Source organism: Mercurialis annua, linkage group LG3 (assembly GCF_937616625.2).
Source record: "Mercurialis annua linkage group LG3, ddMerAnnu1.2, whole genome shotgun sequence".
NCBI lineage: Eukaryota > Viridiplantae > Streptophyta > Magnoliopsida > Malpighiales > Euphorbiaceae > Mercurialis > Mercurialis annua.
In genome coordinates, this window is record NC_065572.1 from 7,202,167 (window position 1) to 7,222,125 (window position 19,959).

General features: G+C 31.0%; 3 protein-coding genes, 1 long non-coding RNA gene and 1 other non-coding gene across 6 annotated transcripts; 1 reads left to right on the forward strand and 4 right to left on the reverse strand.

Moving 5' to 3' along the window:
• Positions 1 to 25: 25 nt before the first annotated feature.
• Positions 26 to 2,652, reverse strand: LOC126671715 (nudix hydrolase 15, mitochondrial-like). Of its 2 annotated transcripts, none has more exons than XM_050365503.2 (4): positions 2,248 to 2,652; positions 1,470 to 1,612; positions 907 to 1,026; positions 26 to 835 (listed from the first exon to the last, which is right to left on the reverse strand). In XM_050365503.2, the coding sequence occupies exons 1-4, from the start codon at positions 2,552 to 2,554 to the stop codon at positions 611 to 613; spliced, it is 795 nt and encodes a 264-aa protein (XP_050221460.1). In that variant the 5' UTR covers positions 2,555 to 2,652; the 3' UTR covers positions 26 to 610. The 2 variants fall into 2 exon arrangements, with proteins under 2 accessions (XP_050221460.1, XP_050221459.1); XM_050365502.2 differs by having other exon boundaries at positions 2,185 to 2,651.
• Positions 2,653 to 6,248: 3,596 nt separating this feature from the next.
• On the reverse strand, positions 6,249 to 9,855 carry LOC126675255 (protein IQ-DOMAIN 9). The gene is made up of 6 exons (XM_050369865.2): positions 9,616 to 9,855; positions 8,862 to 8,982; positions 8,478 to 8,627; positions 7,323 to 7,550; positions 7,004 to 7,117; positions 6,249 to 6,893 (listed from the first exon to the last, which is right to left on the reverse strand). Exons 2-6 carry the CDS (start codon positions 8,943 to 8,945, stop codon positions 6,540 to 6,542), a joined length of 930 nt encoding a protein of 309 aa, XP_050225822.1. The 5' UTR covers positions 8,946 to 8,982; positions 9,616 to 9,855; the 3' UTR covers positions 6,249 to 6,539.
• Positions 9,856 to 11,942: 2,087 nt separating this feature from the next.
• On the reverse strand, positions 11,943 to 12,016 carry TRNAI-UAU (transfer RNA isoleucine (anticodon UAU)). The gene has a single exon. It is a non-coding gene; the product is annotated as a tRNA-Ile (tRNA).
• Positions 12,017 to 13,036: 1,020 nt separating this feature from the next.
• On the forward strand, positions 13,037 to 14,191 carry LOC126671623 (E3 ubiquitin-protein ligase ATL41-like). Its single transcript, XM_050365404.2, has one exon. It carries the CDS (start codon positions 13,199 to 13,201, stop codon positions 13,871 to 13,873), a length of 675 nt encoding a protein of 224 aa, XP_050221361.1. The 5' UTR covers positions 13,037 to 13,198; the 3' UTR covers positions 13,874 to 14,191.
• A 3,024-nt stretch (positions 14,192 to 17,215) lies between these two features.
• On the reverse strand, positions 17,216 to 17,866 carry LOC126674510 (uncharacterized). The gene is made up of 2 exons (XR_007639551.2): positions 17,632 to 17,866; positions 17,216 to 17,512 (listed from the first exon to the last, which is right to left on the reverse strand). It is a non-coding gene; the product is annotated as an uncharacterized LOC126674510 (long non-coding RNA).
• Positions 17,867 to 19,959: the final 2,093 nt, after the last annotated feature.

Here is a 19,959-nt window from a genome sequence, read left to right on the forward strand (position 1 = left end):
TAAACTTCATAAAGTGCTCGAAGAATTTAAGACGGTAAAACAAACAATGTTTCATGTATTAGAAACATGTGTTTTGTACAATTAGCTGAAATACTTATAAATACAGAGCAATAATGGCCTTATAACAATTCCTAACTAAAAATGATGTCAAAGAAAAGCTAAAGATGAAACTCCTAAATAACATGGAACACAGAACTCTTACCAAACTAGCTCCCACAGGAAACAGATTCTTGTTTGATTAGGTAAGAAGCTTCAGATTCCTGCAAAATGCATGACTAATCTTTAATTATGTGGCGACCGATCAGCTCAGAAACAAAATGCATGTTCTAACTCCACAAGGAAGAATAAAGATCATCCTAACCCTAGATCAAGAGGTTGATGTAACTCGATGTCGGTTATCACTCTACTTGAGACTTATTAGTCTCTCAATTTATATTAACCTAAAAGGATTCTGTCTAACACCACCAACTATATCTATCACGCCGTTTCAATGCTTATGAACCATTATTTCACATGAATCACACTAGTCCAACGTTTGTGGGTTGTGATTTTTATTTCTGCAGCTTGATTATTCAGACTACAACCCAACAGAAGTTCTTCCCTTAATTCTTCAAGGCATCGCAGTGTCCGTGTTTATTTCTTTTGGAAACCTGAACTTTGGATTCTGCTCCACAAAAGCTGGTGGCTTCTGGTAGACGACTGATGCAGCCCTTATCAAAATTCCGGCAGTTAGACCCCATATCAAATACTTCTTATTCTCTGTTTGATAGTCAAAGAAATGGACCAGATACTTTTCTCCCATCCATTCTCTCTCTTCTACTCTTCGATTTTCATCCTGAACCAAACAGGCATAAGTTTCTGTAAATAAAAACTAATATGTTATATCACGAAAGTGAAAAGGAAAACCTTGATGAACATTTCCAATGGAGCATCAAATATTGCTTCAACTTCAGCAGGATTCGGTGTGGCCTTAAATGCTTGCTTGTCACGCAGTATGCCTATAACAGGAATCACTCTCAGGAGGTGCTGCAAAGAAAATGAACTAGTAAATCTAAAGGTACAGAAAAGTTATCTCTCAAGTTTTTATTAGGTCTAACAAACATATCAGCAAAATAATTCATACGCAAAATGCTTCCGTAAAAGTAGCTAGTTTAAACCTACTCAATGTTGCATCTCATGCCTACACTAAAATTGTGCAAAAACTACTGCAACGTTTTTTAATGTTGAAAGTTGAAAGTTGAAAGCATGTTATGACGTATACAAGTACTAAAACTGTGTAGCTAAGACTTTTTGGATAATTCCCTACATATAATACTAGAAAAGTCTCATGTGTGTATCATTTATCTCCTCATGCAAAAGAAATGAAGTAGAACACTACAATTTGATCATACAAACTCGCTCCAAAACTCAACAAAGAGAGGAATGAAACAGTCTATCAACTAATTGCATAGTCTTAGAGATTTTTGCACCTTAGACAAAAACGGTTCAAGAACAGTAACAATGTTGACAAGTGAAGGATCCAACCCAATTTCCTCTTTTGCCTCCCTTGTTGCTGTCTCACCATCATCCTTGTCACCCTCATCTGCTTTTCCACCAGGTAATGAAACTTCACCTGCAACCAGGAATATCATATCATGATCATTAAGTTCAATTTACAATCACCACAGTCAATCACATCATGATCATTAAGTTCAATTTACGAATCACCACAATCAATCACATCATGATCATTAAGTTCCATTTCGAAACCAAGAAATATAATTAAAAAAAAAAACTTTCAAAACCATATGACATTTAACAACATTGAATCAAAGTTTTACTTACTACAGCACCTCAAATGAAATCATCAACTGCTAATGCCTATGATACCAAAAGTCCAGTAACTTCAACATTGAAATCTTTATAGGAAATAAAAAATCTAGAGTGAATAAATTAACATCTAGCACGGACATGGACACAGGAAGACGGGACACTCAAACACGGCAAAAGCAGTGTTATTATAAGGTTTCATATGTGAAAAATGAATTTTCATATCCTAAAAGTCAACTAACTGAAACATTTTCGAATTGGGAAACCTCGATTGAATGAATTATCCGTGCTATCTATGATTTATCAATTATAAGAACAAAAAAGCTGACAACTTTCAGTACAAACAAACAAAAGGGTACACAAAACCCCACTAACCAGAGTGAGTAGACAATTCAGAAGATCTCTTAGTCAAAATGACACGAAAATCACCATCATCACCTTCAAAGATACAAACCAAAACAGCAGCTCTTCTGGGCCTAAATCTTTGAGGATCATAAGAAATTTGGGTGACAGATTCTTGAAAACCCAGTTGAGAAACAACCTTATCAGCAGATTCTTCGATGTTTTGCTCTTCAATTTCATCTGGGGATTGAGATGGTGGCTTGTAGAAGCGAAGCTGATTGGCTAAAGCCAGCAATCTGTTTGAGCCAGAAGAAGAAGTGTCCATGATTGAAGAAAAAAAAGGTGGTCTGTTACAGAGTGGTGGCGGTGACAATGATAGCTTGGTTCTTAATAAGGAGATCATTAGTTGGGTGATGATTTTTTGGCATAGTTACGAGATTGTTTTACTATATTTATGATCAAATTAAGGAGACACTGCTTTTGCTGTTTTGCTTCTATTAATGTCCGGACAGAGACGGATGCAAGGTAGGGCCAGGCAGTGCCTGGGCCCTACCTCGCTGAATTTTGTTTAATCTAAACTAGTGATCCTATTTCCTAGCCTAATATATTAACCTACAATTTCACCTGCTAAAGATAAAGATAAATGACGTCAAAAAGTTAATTGTATAGCAAAGTTTATTGGGTTAGCTTAAAATACTAATTAGAACAGACATACATAGCAAATTAGAATGTATAGTTAATTCTAATTTTTATGTAAATCAGCCTAATTTTTTTTTGTTAGATTCTATAATTCCGATTCAAACTAATTCATTCTAAATTTTCACTCTCAATTTTCTAACCTTATTCAAATATGGTAAATTTAATTTCTACAAATATACATGATGTGTATTAGCAACTCTGACTAATTTTTCCTTTTGTTTTCTAAATCCTCTTTTGTTAATATAAAAAATTCAATACCATTCATCAGACTTCTATTTGAAGGTATATAATCTTTAAAATTTAAATTTATAATTTTAATGTAGAATTAATTTAAATTGATTTATATATTGATTAATTATTATATGTAGCAAACTACTCTTAAAAATCATCAATATTTTGAAAGAAAAATTAAGTAGATTCTTTAAAAAATTAAAAAAATTGATGCATTTTACATAATGCAATTTTAAAGTTTCCATTTTATTTTATATCAAAAAATTTAGTAACTATATATTTTGGTTATATTTTTTGTGGTATGATATTTTTAATTTTCATAAATTGAATTTGTGCCCCATCTGAATTTTGGAGCTCGCTTCGTCACTGTGTCCGGAGATTTTCTCCTTTGCTTTTATTTTTTTTTAGGCTTATGGCCTGTTTGGTTCAGCTGTTTCTTATAACTGGTGGCTGTTAGCTGTTGCTGATAGCTGTTAGCTGTTAGCTGGTAGCTGATAGACCATTAGTGTTTGGTGAGATTTAATTAGCTGTAGCTGTTTATATATAAAATGACCGTAAAAGGCATAATTTTTGTTTTTATATATTAAATTATGAATATATTATATCATATATTATTTAATAAAAGTATTAATAATTATTTTTTTATAAGAAGCAATATTTAGTTTAAATTTATTTAGATATTTTTTTTTATAAATCTGTAATAAATTTTTCAAAAAATTATTAAATTATATTTATTTTAATATAAATAAAATAATTTTATATACTTTATAAATGATTAGAGTATTTAAAAATAATTTAAATAATTTTATATATAAAAAAAGAATATATTCTAGTAAGGGTAATTTTGTCTAAATAATGAAACAGCTATCAGCTGTTGGCAAAAAAGCTCCAAAATGGAGCTTTTCAAACAGCAGCTGTTAGAGGTTCAAAAAGCTCTGAAAAATTTCTCACCAAACACTTTGGTGGAGCTTTTTGAAAAGCAAAAGCCAAAAGCTCCACCAAAAAGCTGAACCAAACACCCCTATTATTTAAAAACCATTCACCGTGAACTTTTTTTTCGTTTATTTTCTGATTTAGAAAAAAAATTCATTTATACCCTGACGTATGTATTTATGTTTCACCTCTATCCCGAAGCACTAAATTAATCTCTTTTTATTAAGAAAAAAGTTTAAAATAGATCTTCATTTTTAACCTAAACTAATTAGAGTTTAATTAGAAATGAATTTTTCTCTAAATGAAGGAATATTTTAAATTTTTTTTAAATGAAAAGAGGTTAATTTAGTGTTTCGGGGTAGATGTGAAACATAAACTTATACGTCAGGGTATAAATGAATTTTTTTCCTAGGTCAGGGTATAAACGGAAAAAAATTCAAGATGGGTGGTTTTTAAGTAATTAAGTTTTTTTTTTATTAGCACTATTTTTTTAAAAAAGAGGCCAATTCGGTTTTCGAATTTGTATCTCGATATCTTGTACTCCCTCCGTCTATAAAAGATAGGCTTATTTCTATTTTAAACGTTTCAAATTATAGGCTTGTTTCCATTTTTAGCTTTAGCCAACTAAATTAAAGTAATAATGACTTCGATAAGAACAATAATTAATACTTTTTGATAGTTTTTATATTAAAAGTAATTTTATATTTACTTTATGAGTAATAGGGAATTAGTATTGTTTTAACTAAATAAACTAAATTTTATTAATATGTGTGAGAATAAAATAAGCCTATCATTTATAGACGGAAGGAGTAATTGAATAAACTATTATTAGTTTTTCCGTTAATTAGATCCTAAAATTTATATTTTATGGTATAGTTTTTAATTTGTATATTTTAAATACGTGACTTATTTAAGTTGAGACACGAATTTTCATATCTGATCTACTAAAAGAGTAAATGTTAGTCATTTTATTCCGACATATAAATTGGAAGGCTGGATTGACATATGCTTGTTTTATTTTTATTGTTGTCATTTTAATTTATTATCTACTAAATTGTCTTTTTTCTTTTTATTTTATTTAAATTGCTTGATACTTTAACCATATGTGTATTTGCACAAAGTATTTGTAGATATGATAGATTCAATCCAAATTTTTAAAATGGATACCTATAATTAAAAATTAATGACTTAAAAAGTTCAAATATTCGGTTATTAATTACTTTCGATTTTAATTTATTTAATTGTATTAAAAGTGTTTCAAACATGGATTTATTTCATAGAAATATAACAAAATTATTTATAATTTTTTGTAGGAATTATTTTAAATTTTATTTTAAATACTTAAGGAAGGTTACAATTAAACTAAAAATCAGATGGAAGAGGTTTTCAGTAAATTTTACCAATTAGGTTGTACTTGAGGATAGAAGTCATGAAACAAACACTGCGCAATCATTAACACAAGCAACAACAATGAGGGTCCAAGTTGGGGCGAACAATAACTTGATTATACTGAATTAATCTATGTATTTCTCCTAATCTAGTTGAAGATTTTTGGTTAATTTTATAGTTCAATCGGTTTGGTTAGTAATCTTTTTAATTCTGTTGTGATTAAAAGTTTTACAAGTTCTGTTAATCGAATTAATGAAATTAGCCAAATAAATATGTTTAAATTTTATTTATTTTATCGTATGAACCAAATTAATTGAGCAATTTAATTGGTTCAGTTTTATATTATTAAGATTTTATTTAATTCGACTAAAGAGGTAAAATAATTTAATTAGTTTAGTTTTAGTTGAATCAATTGATTTTTAGCTAAACCGATCACCCTAGCTAGGTTCAAATCATATGACATATTATTGTAATAAATGGTTAAAGCTTTATTTGAGGGATGTGCAAGAACCGAATGTAACGAACCGAAAAATTCAGTTCAATTAGGTCTAAAATGATAAGAAAAATCTGGAAGTTTATTTCAGTTCCATTCGGGTTTGACCTAGAAAAATTTAACGTAAACTGAACCGAAAATCACCAAACCGAACCCAATGCAATCCCATGTGAGGAATCAACGAAACCTTCAACTTTGTTGATGAGCTGTTTATTTATCCAAACTTAAACTCATGGTTAAGGAAGGAGACCTAAATCTGAGTCTCCCAATACTGATTGACAATAATAGCCAAACCTACTACAATTTGCTTCTTTCACCAGAAATTCATAATGATAAATTATACAATGGCTAATGATGCAGGAACCTCAGGTCCAAGTTTATCCAAATTTCACTCCAAGAAAATGCTGTATATTTACATTTTAAATACAAGTAAATGCTCAAAATAATATAAATCAGGACAAAAAAAAATTTAAAGAACAAAAGAAAGCTGATCAGTTCAGTTCCAAAAATCCAGGCCTGTTTTATTGTTCTGAACTGCAGACTAAAGAATATCTATATCATAACACCACTCCCTTGTACACAATGAAAAAAATTGGACATGTATAACATAACTTTTCTTATGTGGAACGGAACTGGCTGAAATTTAAGACACTAATTGTTCACCTTTAGAGTTTGCTTCTTCAGTTTTAATGCTTCCGAGTTGAGCTGCTTTTTCGGCTGGCGGAAACGACAATCTTCGAGCCATCGTAGTTCCTTTGCCATTGGACAAACATTGTTTAGATGAAACTGGTGTTTTAGTTGCAGTTGGTGAGTTAGTGTTTTTCGCGCCTTTGTTTGCTTGCTTTTTCTGTACTTTTTTCGGACTTGCGGAGTTAGTAAGGACTCGAGTTTCCCATGGACGAGCAGCAATCCAGCTTTCTGTCCAGCTCCAGCCCCAATTTTCTTTGCCGAATTCATAGTTAACCAGCCCGAGGTACTGACTCGAGTTGGCTCTCCACTGTAATATCAGGGGATTTCCGTGATCAATTTCATTTCTTTGATCTTTCATAGCGAATCAATCATAAGTCGATTCTTTTTCGAGAAATAAGGAAATAAAAAGCAACCTACCTGATGAGAAAAGGCGTATGCCATTGCTCGTTCTCTCTTGATAGCTGCTTCTTCCCTCTGATGTATTCTTGAAAGAGTTTCTTCCATTGTTTCAGATCCGCCGGACCATTCTAACTGTCATTTAGTTGAACAGTTACTAAGAGAGTGATAATTATAGAAGCAGGCTCATATTTTTGAAACTGGAATATTTTATGGACATCAAAGAACTGCCATCTAGAGCTAACACATAAGAGACGGCAAAATCTGAGACCAATGCTGAACAAGATTTATTAAGGATACATAAACTGGTATTCAATTTACTATCATGGTTTAATCTAACCTCTAGATCATGCAGCCTTGCCTCAAGTTTTAATTGATTCTCTAATCTCTTCTGTCTAATTCTGCCATCTGTCACCATGCATTGTCTACGGGATTTAATTTCTGCCTGTATTTTGCTCCATGAATGAAGACGGTACAATGTTGTAGTGGCTTGTTTCTTAACAGTGTAATTCTGGGTCAGGTTCTGTAATCTCACAGCTCCTTTCAAACGGCGTAAACTTTTTCTTGCCTGCATCATTTGAAGACACTTTAACATTAATATGCATACAAGTGGGATTGGACTAGTAAACAAGCACTGCTTTGGTTAATAGCGTCAATTATCGCCGAACAAATGTCTTAGTCCAATAGAAAGAATGCTACCCACGGATGTAACAAAGTTAATACGGTAGCACCCGAATCCTGATTGAAGTAAGGTTCACTTTTCCACTTCCTATATGGTGGTTACTTACTGAACTTATTTAAGTTTGATTAGGGTTCTTTCGACAAATGCATTCCGGAATCATATATAAAGCTAAAATCAATAAGTATCAAAAGGAAATTAAGCAAAACCAAAAATCTATACAGTGAAAAATTCCTTAAATAATTTGCTTTGTTCTTACTTGTCCACATATAATATAAGGTTTTCAACTGGTTGTTTCTTGTCTCACCAGTAAATTGGAGATAATGTAACCCTGCTGAGCATCAGTTTGATTTACTGAATCTCCAAGTTTTAAATTTTCAATAGCTTGAATGTAAGAGTCTATATTTAGTATGTGACGACAAAATTGTAATTTCTGCACTTTAGGTAACTCGGTTCAAATATCTGCCTCTTCATAACAAGATCCAAAATAACACTCTATATATAGATGCCTATTTGTAGAACATCAACTCCAATTTCCACTAAAAGTTTGACAGAGGTAATATGGAGTAAACTGACGAGCACATTTAACTGGATTACAGCTGATTAAATGAAACTCAACTACAGTTATTATTTCAAAAGCCTTGGTATTTTGAGTAAAATGAACCCAAAACACTGTTCAATGTACAGTGTTTTGGGTTCACTTTTATACTATTATATAGATCATTCTCAATCCAATTAAAAAACTAAAAAATAAATGAAACTCAACTTACTGGCAAGAAATTGAGTCGTATGATGTATGTAAAGTTCTAGACATACCTTATAGGCCCTGAACGCAGTTTGAATCTTGGTGGCGGCCAAGTCTTCAATTGGAATGTCAAGATCTCTTTGATTGTCCCTGCTAACAGACTCTTTGCGTAGTCGATTCTTCCACTTGAAGCCATTTGATTTAGCAGAAGCTGAAGACCCCTGCCTCATATTTAGGAATAAATAAATGAGAAAATATCTCTAACAAAATTTCTGCAGCTAGTACATAAAGTGACCACTATCTTCAAGCAAATTATCAAGCAGTTTTTATTAAATAAACCATGGTAATCGACACAATCATAACAAGATTCACAAAGCAAACTTAGATGCATCATTACGAAAATGGGATAAACTTAAATCAATAGTAATCACAGCAAATTTAGGAAAATTGCATACCTTCCCTTTGTTTGAACTATTATCCTTCACCTTCTTCAAGCTAATTATTGTCTTAAACCAATCACCGGAACCCTTTTTTGCCATAGTGTGCTGCAACTCGAACTTAACATAAACCTGAGAACTGGTTGAATTTAACAGAAACATCATCATTCTACTCATCTTCCAAAAGCTAAATTTGTACAAGTCAAGATCATGATATATTGCATTCAATAATCTTATTATGCTCTCTGTCTCAGCTTTAAAGCAAATAAATCACATAATGATGATGAGTAATAGTTACAGTCTATGTAGCACCGACTACAAATACGGAAAAATATGACACTCGAACACGGACATTTAAGGTTTCCTATCTTAAAAATGAAGCTTCGTGTCCAAAACGCCAAGTCCCCGCGCATCATACCTCTCAAAAAGGGGTGGATTCACAAATGTCATGTAGTTACAAATTAACCATTAACAGAAGAAACTAACTGCTGGTATCTGAAAAGAATCTATCTTTATTAATTTCATTTTTGACAACACAATTCAATCTCACATATAACCAAGAATTCAAATTTCAATTCTTAATTCAACAACCAGACAACTAAATTAAAAAAAATAAGATAGATTCAAACTAAAAATAGCTAAATTTCAAATATTTTCAGATCTTTTCAATCTAAAAACTCACATTGGTCAATCAAGAAATGAACTAAAAGCCAAAAATAAAATCTTATGATACAACAACAAAAACAAAAGAACAAGGGTAAATAAGACATACCAAAGAGAGAGGAGTGAAAAATACAGGGACTTGCAAGAAATTGGGGACTGACAGTGGCATAGAAATATAGAGTACACTCAAGATCTTGAAGAAAGAAAAGGTGGCGACAATGGTACTTGTAGTGAAGCAGAAGAAAAGCCTGAAATTAACAAATTCCAAAATAATTATTAGCAAACAAAGGAATATAAGGTGGGTGTAGAAATATGGATTGCCAGGGCCCATCTAACATAAATATATGTATATCTTCAGAATTTATTTGGAATGATGAATATATAATAAACAAATTTGCATAAACAATGAGACATATGAGTGTATAATGTAGCCGGTCGGTAGGGTGTGCATTTGGTTAAACAAATTTAAAATAATTTTAAAATTTAAAATTTAATTATGAAAATGTTGCCTTTTTAAATCAAACTAAATTATTCGATTTGGTGTAAGTTTTATATTTAGTTTGATTGTTTTAGTTTGATTTATAATAAAATTTAACTAAGTTTATTTAATAAAACTGAATTAAATTACAGCAGAAAACTTACAATATCAAAATAAATCTAATTATTTTTTTTAATTTCAGTTTAATTATTCGGTTTGGTTCGATTTATAGTTATGTGTATTATTTTCTTTGTTTGGTTTGTAAAATTCAACAATTGTGTGCTCAATTGTGACGGGAGAACCAAACAAATAATGACAATAGATGATAGATAGAGAGAGGCATTGTTGTCTTTCAAAATTTTATTATTGCTCTTACAAAAAATTATTATTGCATCCATCAAATTGTCACTTCTAACAAAAAACTCATAAAATATTGTGTAATTAAAATACGACAATTATGAAATTTGTTTGGCTCCTTTAATATTAATAGAATTTTTTTCTTAAAAAATAATACTAATATGAAGCCATCCTAATGGATCTTACCCGACTCGTTATAAACTAGTCGGGTTAATAATTTTAGATATCATATAATATTGTATAAAATAAAATAAAATTATAGCGTACGGTAGAACAGTTGTTTGCTAAAGTAATATAATATAGATCCTAAAAAGACAATATGTCAGATAGGCATAAGATATAAGTTATAGTTACAAATGGTGTACTAAAAATCAAACCGATAACCAAATCAATGAGGTTATTGGTTTTTTATTCAACCGATTGAATAATATATATAATAAATTATGGAATAAGTGTCGAATCAAATTGGATCAATCGCCGGTGCAGTCCCATTTAACTAGTTCAATTTGCTTTATAGAATTAATTGGATTAGACAGCTAGCCGGTTTCTGATTCAATCGCCCTGCCCGGTTCAGTTATTTTAGCCACTGGTTCATAAGGAGACTGCTCATCTACCAGGCCATCCCTATGAGTAATTTTTCCGGAAAAAAAAGGAAACCGCCGTCCATCCTCGCCCCCTCTAAATCCGCCCCCAACACCAATATGCTTACATTTCTCTGCCCAACCTTTCCTTAAACAATATGCATAACAAACTCTAAAGTAATATTGTATGCACACACACTGTGCATGAGTGTATTGTTGTGAGCAACACACACTGTGTGTGTAACACAGAGAACTTGATACTTCAACAACGAGGAATTAGCTTCATCAATGGATTTGGTGCAAGTGGTAAGCGGTTTGATATCGCTTAAGCAAAGTTTCGGGTTCGAGTCTTGTGAATGCAGAAAATTTCCACTGGTAGACTCATCTACCATGCCAGGTGCACGACACGGATCGTATCCGGATTAGTCAGGGCGAAGCCTTGAAAACCGGATGGGCTTAAAAAAAACAAGGAATTAGCTTCATCAACAAGGTGGCATGGCTCATGATGACTTGTCCTCCAGCTCAACATCAAAGGTTTTCATAAACTTCATATGCTGTGTTATTTAATTTACTTTAATTTGGATATCATTAAACTAAATATCATGGTAGTTGTGAGATTAAGTTACCTACCGTAAGAATTAATCAAATTTGCAACCTTGGAAATTTGAAGATTTAAGATAGAATGTTGAATTATTAATGAGATTCTTTCTCATTTACGACTTATTCTAATCTGTCAATTTAATTATTTTAAACGATTTAGAATAATTCTTGTACTTATTTCAAAAAAAAAAGAATAATTCTTGTACTAAAATGAATCAAGAAGCAGATTAAAAATTAATTATTGTTATGATTATTTCTCTTGGATTATGGTGGAGTTTGTCCTTTAACACCTACTGCCTTAAATTGATGTAGGCTGTAGTGGGCCGTCGATTAGTTGGATAATGATAAGATTACTGTATGTGGGCCGTTGATTAGTTAGAAAATATAAAAACTAATTGAACAATTAAAAAATAAAGAATCTGGTCCCGGCGGGGCTCGAACCCGCGACCTTCGGCTCATAAGACCAACGCTCTAACCAACTGAGCTACGGGACCTTGCTTGAGATGTTATACTTTAGTAATATAATATCAACATATCCGTACACAGCAAATTTCTAGTCTTTTTTTTTATTACGTATTTTATAGAAAACGATCTTCATCTGGCATAATTTTAAATAGTGTATATAAATTTGGTGCAATTGAAGAAACAAAATTGTACCTCCTAATGTGATGGGAGGAATATGAAATTTGAAGGTAAATTAATTGGTCCACTTAATTAAGAGGAAAATATAAAATATTGTCTCACCAAATAAAATTCGTCCCCATACATTGAAGTATATGTTATTAATTTCTTGACTGATGACTTTAAATAAATTTAGAGTCAATGGGAATTGCCAATGGTTAACATTTTATCTATTGTTTATCTAAGGAAAAAACAACAGATTACGTAAGAGTGAGGCAGTTTTGAGTTATTGTATTAGCAAAGGGTCAATCAAGTCTTTCAATTTATTATAAGATAAAATAATTCATTTTCAGTCATTTTAAATAATTAAAATAATATTTTTAATTTATAAATCAACCGAGAACAAATTTATATAATATGAACAATTTTAAAAACCAAAATGACCTAATTATGCATTTATTTTGACCAAAAAAAAATATAATCCTTAATTAATTGATTTAAAAATAGAGAATATTGTCTTAGTTAATTTGAAAATATAAAATATCCTTATTTAATCAAAATAGATAAAAAAAAAATTAATCTGAGTTATAAATTTAAAACCAATTTGACTATTTTTACCCATTATTATATAGTATATAAATCAAAAGCGTAATTAGGGTAAATCTTATAAGGTAGTAATATATACAGATTCAAGTCATGAAAATTGAAAATCAAAGATGACTTGTTAAATTGCGAAAGCAGAAAATGTCGTTCAAATTAATTACTTTTCAAACGATTAATAACTGCCCCATTAAATAAAATAAAATAAACAAGAAATCAACACAATTGTTCACGAAGTCAAATTGAGAAAGATGTGTAGGTGCAAAAACTTCCTACCTCAACAAATATTTCAAAGCCCCATTTCAAACACAATTTCCACAAATTCACACATTAATCAAATTTAAACAAGTTAACGGCTTAAATAGCAAATTTCAAAATCCACAAGTAACATTCTACACATTTCATAAATCCATAAAAACCCTAATTTATTTCATTACCATACACACAAACAAACCATGACGGACGACGACGATAATAATAATGAATTCGGCGTTAGCCGGAAAATAATGATCGCGTCGATCTTCTCATTATTCGCGGTGGTGATGCTCATTATATTTCTTCATCTTTACGCTAGATATCTACAAAGACGCCAAGTAACGCGACGACGTGAAGCTATTCAACGACTCACAAGCCAAATCGCGCCGGAAATTGCGAATTTCTCCGTTGAAGAACCTAAACTAGGGCTTGATCCTTTGGTCATAGCTTCATTTCCGTCGTTTAAATACAAAAACCAAACCGACAAGTTACTTGACGATCACGGCGAGTGCTCCGTTTGTTTGGCTAACGTAGTGGATGGTTCTTTGGTTAGGGTTTTACCTAACTGTAAGCACATGTTTCATGCAGAGTGTATTGATATGTGGCTCGGGTCACATACTACGTGTCCTATATGTCGAGCTGCGGTTGAACCGACTGTTGGGGTTCAGCTTGAGGAGCGAGTGGTTCAACAACCGTCGGCTCCGCCGTTGCAGGAGGGGAATACGTCGTCGTTTCGTGGTAATGGGCCTGAGATGGAGAAGGGTAGTGGGTCAGCTGGCTCGCGGTTCGGGTCGTTTAGATGGATGGTTTCTAGGGATAGATCGTCTAGGGCTAGAGATGAAATTTGTGTGCAAGATTTGGAAAGTCGACAGTGAGTAATTATTTAATATTAATTTTTGGTCTATATTTGTTATTTTTTAGTTTTTTAATTGGATTGAAAATGATATCATATGAAAGTTCAATTTTCTGGGACTGTATTATAATGATTCTGTACCGTGTTAAATTGCCGGTGATGTTTCCCTGAGATGAGATCAAGTTTGTATTTCTTGGGCTTTTAGGGTATGTAAGAGCAGGGCCTTAAGTAAATGGGCTAGTCTGAAGAAGCCCAATTTAGAAAGTTCATGTATAGCAGTATAGGTGTGTAAAGGAGCTGAGCTGAATCTCAATTATAGCATCTTTAGAATGGACTTAAATTTGAGGAAATTAGATTCAGCACTGTGTAAGCCTAAAATAATCTCAATTATACTATCCGGCCATTTCACCTTCAAAAATACTGTACACTTTAAATTGCTTTCAGTTTTTTTCTTTAAATATATATTTTTACTGTCAAAAAATTGAGATATACACTTTATTCCAAATCTCATAAATTTTCCTCTAATCTTTGGCTTCTTTATTCATGAGTTCATTTTCTATTATCTTTATTGAAATTCATGGCTGCTAAGATAGATTTTGCTTTGAGAAATCTCCATTTCGTATTGACGAGGAAAAAGACGACGACGAGGAAGATCATAAAACTAACTCATCGTCTCCTACTTCTCTCGCTGCCAGAGCTATTAGAGCTTCTTCTGCTGCTCGTAGAGACTCCTCTCTCTCATCTGCTTATGGTTTTAACCACCGCTCATCTTTCATCGCCTCGGCTGCCACCACCGTTTCTACTACAACGGCTTCTATGGTAATTTTATTAAGTACCCAGATCAAGTTTTGTTAATCTTTGATTGTTTTTATTTGGGTTTTGTTCCTAATGGTTTGTTTTTGTTTGTGTGGGTTACTGTAGGATTCAAAGTCACACGAGTACACTTCAATGAAGAATTTGAATGAATGGCTTTGGGGGGCTCTTTCTAGAAAAGCTACATCTTTTCTTGATAATGATGCTTATGCTTCTCAATGTTTGGATTCACCTGCTAGACCCACTTATAATCTGGTTAAACGGTCAAAATTGAATCTAGCATTATCATATTTGAGCATTTTGATTCAAAAATATGATACATATTAAGTTTTAATCATACTTAAGTTACTTGTTAACTGTGTGTGGTTCTAGTATTGTGTTTTGGATTTACATTTGTTGAACCTTGTTGCATTTGCACATCTTCTCTTGTCCTTTTCTAGTCAAATTCTTGCAGGTTTGCTTGGCCTAAAGATGTTAAAGTGCTAAATTGGGGACTGCTTTGTGAGTTAGGCTTTTGGCATGAAGCTTCTTGACAAAAGGAATGCAACAAGATGAGGGATGATTTTTTAATTATAATTTAATTGTATTTGTAGAATGATGTAGCAATTTTTTTATTTTATTTTCTTCTTTCATTTTGTACTTTTGATTAAACAAGTATATAATCATTCAATTAATTAGTTGAATCACATTTCTATTGGTTGACTATCGGTTTACTATTGGTTGACTGACAGTTTACTATCTGCTGTCTTCAAATATCTTCCTGCCATGTATAACTATTTTTACATGTACCTGCTGCACTTCTTTGAGATTTTGTCAACCAAGATTTTCTAAAAGTCTTCTTATATGTGATTTATACTCTGTATTGTCAACCACTATCTTATGAAATTATTTCTTTGTTTGTCATGGTTATGATGGCATTACAAATGAAATTATATAGATGTTTATTTGGATTTTTTTGACCTATAACATATTGCTATGTTAATTGCCTGTGAAATATTCTATCGCCCAGTATTATTGAGCATTTAATATTAAATATTTTATAAACTTATATTACTACCAGTTTATAATCGGTTCACTACCGGCTTGCTGTTGGTTCACTAACGGTTTACTATTGGTTGACTATCGGTTTACTATTAGTTGACTGATGGTTTATTATTGGTTGACTATCGGTTGACTATCTGCTGACTACCGGTTTACTGTTGGTCACTACAAGTTTACTATCGGTTCACTACTGGTTTACTATCTGTTGGCTACCGGTTTACTATTGGTTCACTACGGGTTTACTATTGTTTGACTACTGATTTACTATCACTTGAACATTAATTAGAAAAAAAAAAAAAATAATTAACATGTTTTAATGAGAAATTGGAAAATTGAAAACTGATTAACAAAAACTGATTAATAACCAAAATTAGAAAATTTGACATGTTTCTATTGTGCTTCATTAGTGGTCTTTATTTCAAAAAAAAAACTCTCCATTTTCACACTTTGCCTTAGATAGATGACGGAGTTTTACAAAAAAAAGACCCGAGAGAGAGATGAATTGTATGTCCCGTTTTAAAATTGTGTACGTAAATGAATTCAACAAAGGTTATTTTTGCTCATTTAATTTGGCACAAAATAATAATGAAATTACAATGTAACGTCTTAATTTTAATAATTTTAGATTTTTTGTCTTTTTAGTAAAACAATAGTAAATTGTTAGTAAACGGTTAGTAAATTAATCCATCTTTTAGCAAACGAATAGTAAACTGTTAGTAAACGGATAATAAAATTAATTATACTTTATACTTAAAATACAAATTTACTATTAGTTTATTATTAGTTCACTATCTATTTATTATTGGTTAACTATCGGTTTTCTATTGGTTCACTGTCAGTTTAATATCAGTTGACTACCGGTTCACTATCAGTTTAATATCAGTTGACTACCGATTTATTATCGGTTGACTGTCAGTTTATTATCGATTGACTACCGGTTCACTATCAGTTGACTACCGGTTTACTATCCGTGGACTACCGGTTTATTATCGGTCTACTATCTGTTGACTACCAGTGTACTATCGGTTGACTGTTAGTTGATTATCAGTTTAATATTATTGGTAAACTGATAGTCGACTAAGTAATAATTTATTTAAACATTTTATAATTTAAAAATAAAAATAGTAAATTGATTTTTAAATAAATCGAGAGTGACCGTTAGTAAATTTACAGTAAAGTAAATGTTTATACTTTGAGATGAATAATAGATCATTGTAATTGTATATATATAGAGAATAAACTGAATGCATATATTTTTAAAATACTAATACTGAGAGTGTTATATTAACAATGCAACACAGACCATGATGACATATTAACTAAACAATTAGATATGAATTATATTATAACTGTGACAAGAATGACAAATTCTTTACCAATTTGTATAGTGCTTAAATATCTAATACTGAGAGTGGTTTTCCATAGGTTGTGGAAAATCCAATACTTGTAGTGCAGTTAACAAAAGACCACAATCTGCATTTCAGTATTTTGAAAACATGAGAAATAAAACTAACATTTCAACTCTCTCTTTGTCATTTCATCGAACATATGGTGTTCATAGATTGTTTTTCCAGATGTAGTTATAAACAAATATAATGTAGTCCAAGTGGATTTTAGATTCAATTTAGAAAAATGATAGACCCCGTTTACCACCACTATCCTAAAGCCAACCACTTCAAACCATCGTCTCCAACTAAGTCGTCCAAAGAGGTGCTCGTACCGGCCTTTATCCTCTTGCTGCTGTGTCGGCGGCGGTGGAAAATCCGACATGCAAATACAGTAGCACAAACCCAGCTCAAGCTAAACACTAATATCAAACTCAATTTAACCACTACAATTAAGTAATTAATTATAGCAAAAATTATAAATCAAAAATTGGGAAGAACAAATATAAATTGAATTGAATAAAAGAACATAGATAAATACCAGTATAAGAAGCCAAATGGGTCATGTCATTGAAGTTTCCAATTTTAAAGGAAGGGGGAGGGAATTGTTTGCCGGAGAAAATTTGGGTCAAGTCCAACCAGATCTTCAATGGACCGAATAAGGAAAAAGATATACAGACCGTATTTTTCAATTCATAAAGTTTAGTTTTAAAATAAAGTTAAGTCAACCCAGTAATGCATCAACACAGATTGGTCAATCTGTATATGTGGGAATATTTACCCACCGTATGAGTATTTATGATTTTTTCTCCTTAAATTTTCTGATTTTGAATTTCATTTATAAACTACTCAACTTCGAGTTTAGTAAAAAAATAAAATACATTGGAGAGGAGGAGCGTTTAGAAAAGAATTATTCATTGATCTAATAAAATATTAATTAATATTTATATCATTTGAATGATAATTCAATATTTGAAATTCAATTAATTAAATAAATTAATACGCATAAATTTAGAGCTATAAAGAGATATGTCTAATTGATTGGATTTTTGGTTCGGTTTATCAAATTTTAACTAAACCAATAATTTTTAAGACAAAACCGAACTAAAAGATTAAATTTTTTACAATATCAAATCAAACTAAAGTTAGTTTGGTTTTTGTATTGGCTACTCATTCCATCATTTTTTATTTATTTTTTTCATTTTGAGTTCTATTTTTAAATTAAATGACCTCTAATATATTTAATTTAATTGAAATGCTTACTTTGATTGGGAAACTTACTTTAGGGATGGTAATGGGACGGGTGAAGATGCAGAAGCCATTCCTATCTCCGTGTCTTTGCATAATCTCTATCCCCATTTTTATTTAACATATGGGGATGAAACATCCACGTCCACATAGGAATTCCTATTTTCTATATAATTTAATATAAATCTATAAATAATTTAATTATTTTTATAAATTTTTTTAAAGGAATATTAAAAAAATATTGTTATTGTTATTTTTATGATATTATATATTTATAATAAAATATATACTAAAAAAATTAAATTAAATTATTTTAAAAAATAAATAATATACTAAAAAATATAATGTAACATAAATATAAATCGAGTTCTCATGAAGAATGGGATAGAAATGCTCATGGGTTGGAAACTATACTCCCTGTCCCGTCCCCATCCCCGTTGATGGAAAATGATTTTCTCTCATTTCTGTGTTTATGGGGGTAATTGATGGGAATTTTCCACTCCATCGGAGATATGTTGGGAAACGGGAGATCCCCGCCCTATTATTGTCCTTAACTTATTTAGTACTCTTTCCAGTTCATAAAAATTTATCGGATTTGAATTTTTTTCTGTTCTATAATATTGTCACTTTAGAATTTTAAAAAAATATTTATTGCTATTTTTTCAAGTTTATTCCTAATTATAATTAATTTAGTAAGATTAAAACAATTAGTCAAATATAAAAATAATATGGACAATTATCTATTTTTATTTTTTAAAAAATATATATTAATCAAGATATATTTATTATTTTTATAATTCGTGTGAAATAGTTAAATACGATAAATATTATGTGCCGACGTGCCATATTCTTTTTGGAGGTAGTATATTACTGTATTTGTTTTTTTTTAGAGGCAGTATATGACTGTATTCTAATTTGATATTCTAATTTATAGTGTTTATTCATTCAATGGATGTTTAATTTGGCTTGCATAGCTAATGAACATTTTAAAATGTTAATTGTATAAACTCCATGACACTTGTTGATTGATCTTTTTCAATATGTTTAATATATCTATAAAGTTATAACTTTAATTTTTATATTTTGTTGGAAATTATATTTTAATTATTTAGAGTTTTTTTTATTTTTCTAAATACTCCTAAAACTAGACTATCAATCAGTTATGACACTCCAACTTAGGCCCCCTATTACTAAATCCCTGAATTTTAAAATTGGCAGCTAAACTTTCTAAATTGTACCTAATGATCAACTAAGCCTCTTTTACCCAAAATCTGTCCAAAAAACCGCCCTAAATTCTTTATTTTTTAAAAAATGTTCCCTAAAGTCAATAACAAAAACCAAACCAATCCAATTTAACAAAATCTAAAATCAACCACCCAACTAAATCAAACATAATCCATCTATCCAATCAAACCATACCTAAATCGCTAATCAACTCAATTAAATCAGACCACTCAACCGGAAACTGCCGCCCTCCGCCGCTAGTTTTTTCCAGCCACCACCGCCCATCGCCAGAAAAAAAACAATATTCAAATAATAAATACAAACACTAGACCCACGCCGGTGAGTCTGATACAAACTAATTATTTATTTAATTTTTTAAAATTGAAAAATAATTTTT

Bases quoted from the DNA above. Each gene is read 5' to 3' on its own strand.
- LOC126671715 (XM_050365502.2), bottom strand. From the start codon at position 2,554: ATGATCTCCTTATTAAGAACCAAGCTATCATTGTCACCGCCACCACTC. The intron at 1,027-1,469 runs GTGCAAAAATCT...TTTTCTTTGCAG, and splicing joins TTGAACCGTTTTTGTCTAAG to CACCTCCTGAGAGTGATTCC. The intron at 836-906 runs GTTTTCCTTTTC...TGTTTGGTTCAG, and splicing joins CATTGGAAATGTTCATCAAG to GATGAAAATCGAAGAGTAGA.
- LOC126675255 (XM_050369865.2), bottom strand. From the start codon at position 8,945: ATGGCAAAAAAGGGTTCCGGTGATTGGTTTAAGACAATAATTAGCTTG. The intron at 7,551-8,477 runs GTATGTCTAGAA...CAAATGATGCAG, and splicing joins CTGCGTTCAGGGCCTATAAG to GCAAGAAAAAGTTTACGCCG. The intron at 7,118-7,322 runs GTTAGATTAAAC...ACTAAATGACAG, and splicing joins CAAGGCTGCATGATCTAGAG to TTAGAATGGTCCGGCGGATC.
- LOC126671623 (XM_050365404.2), top strand. From the start codon at position 13,199: ATGACGGACGACGACGATAATAATAATGAATTCGGCGTTAGCCGGAAA.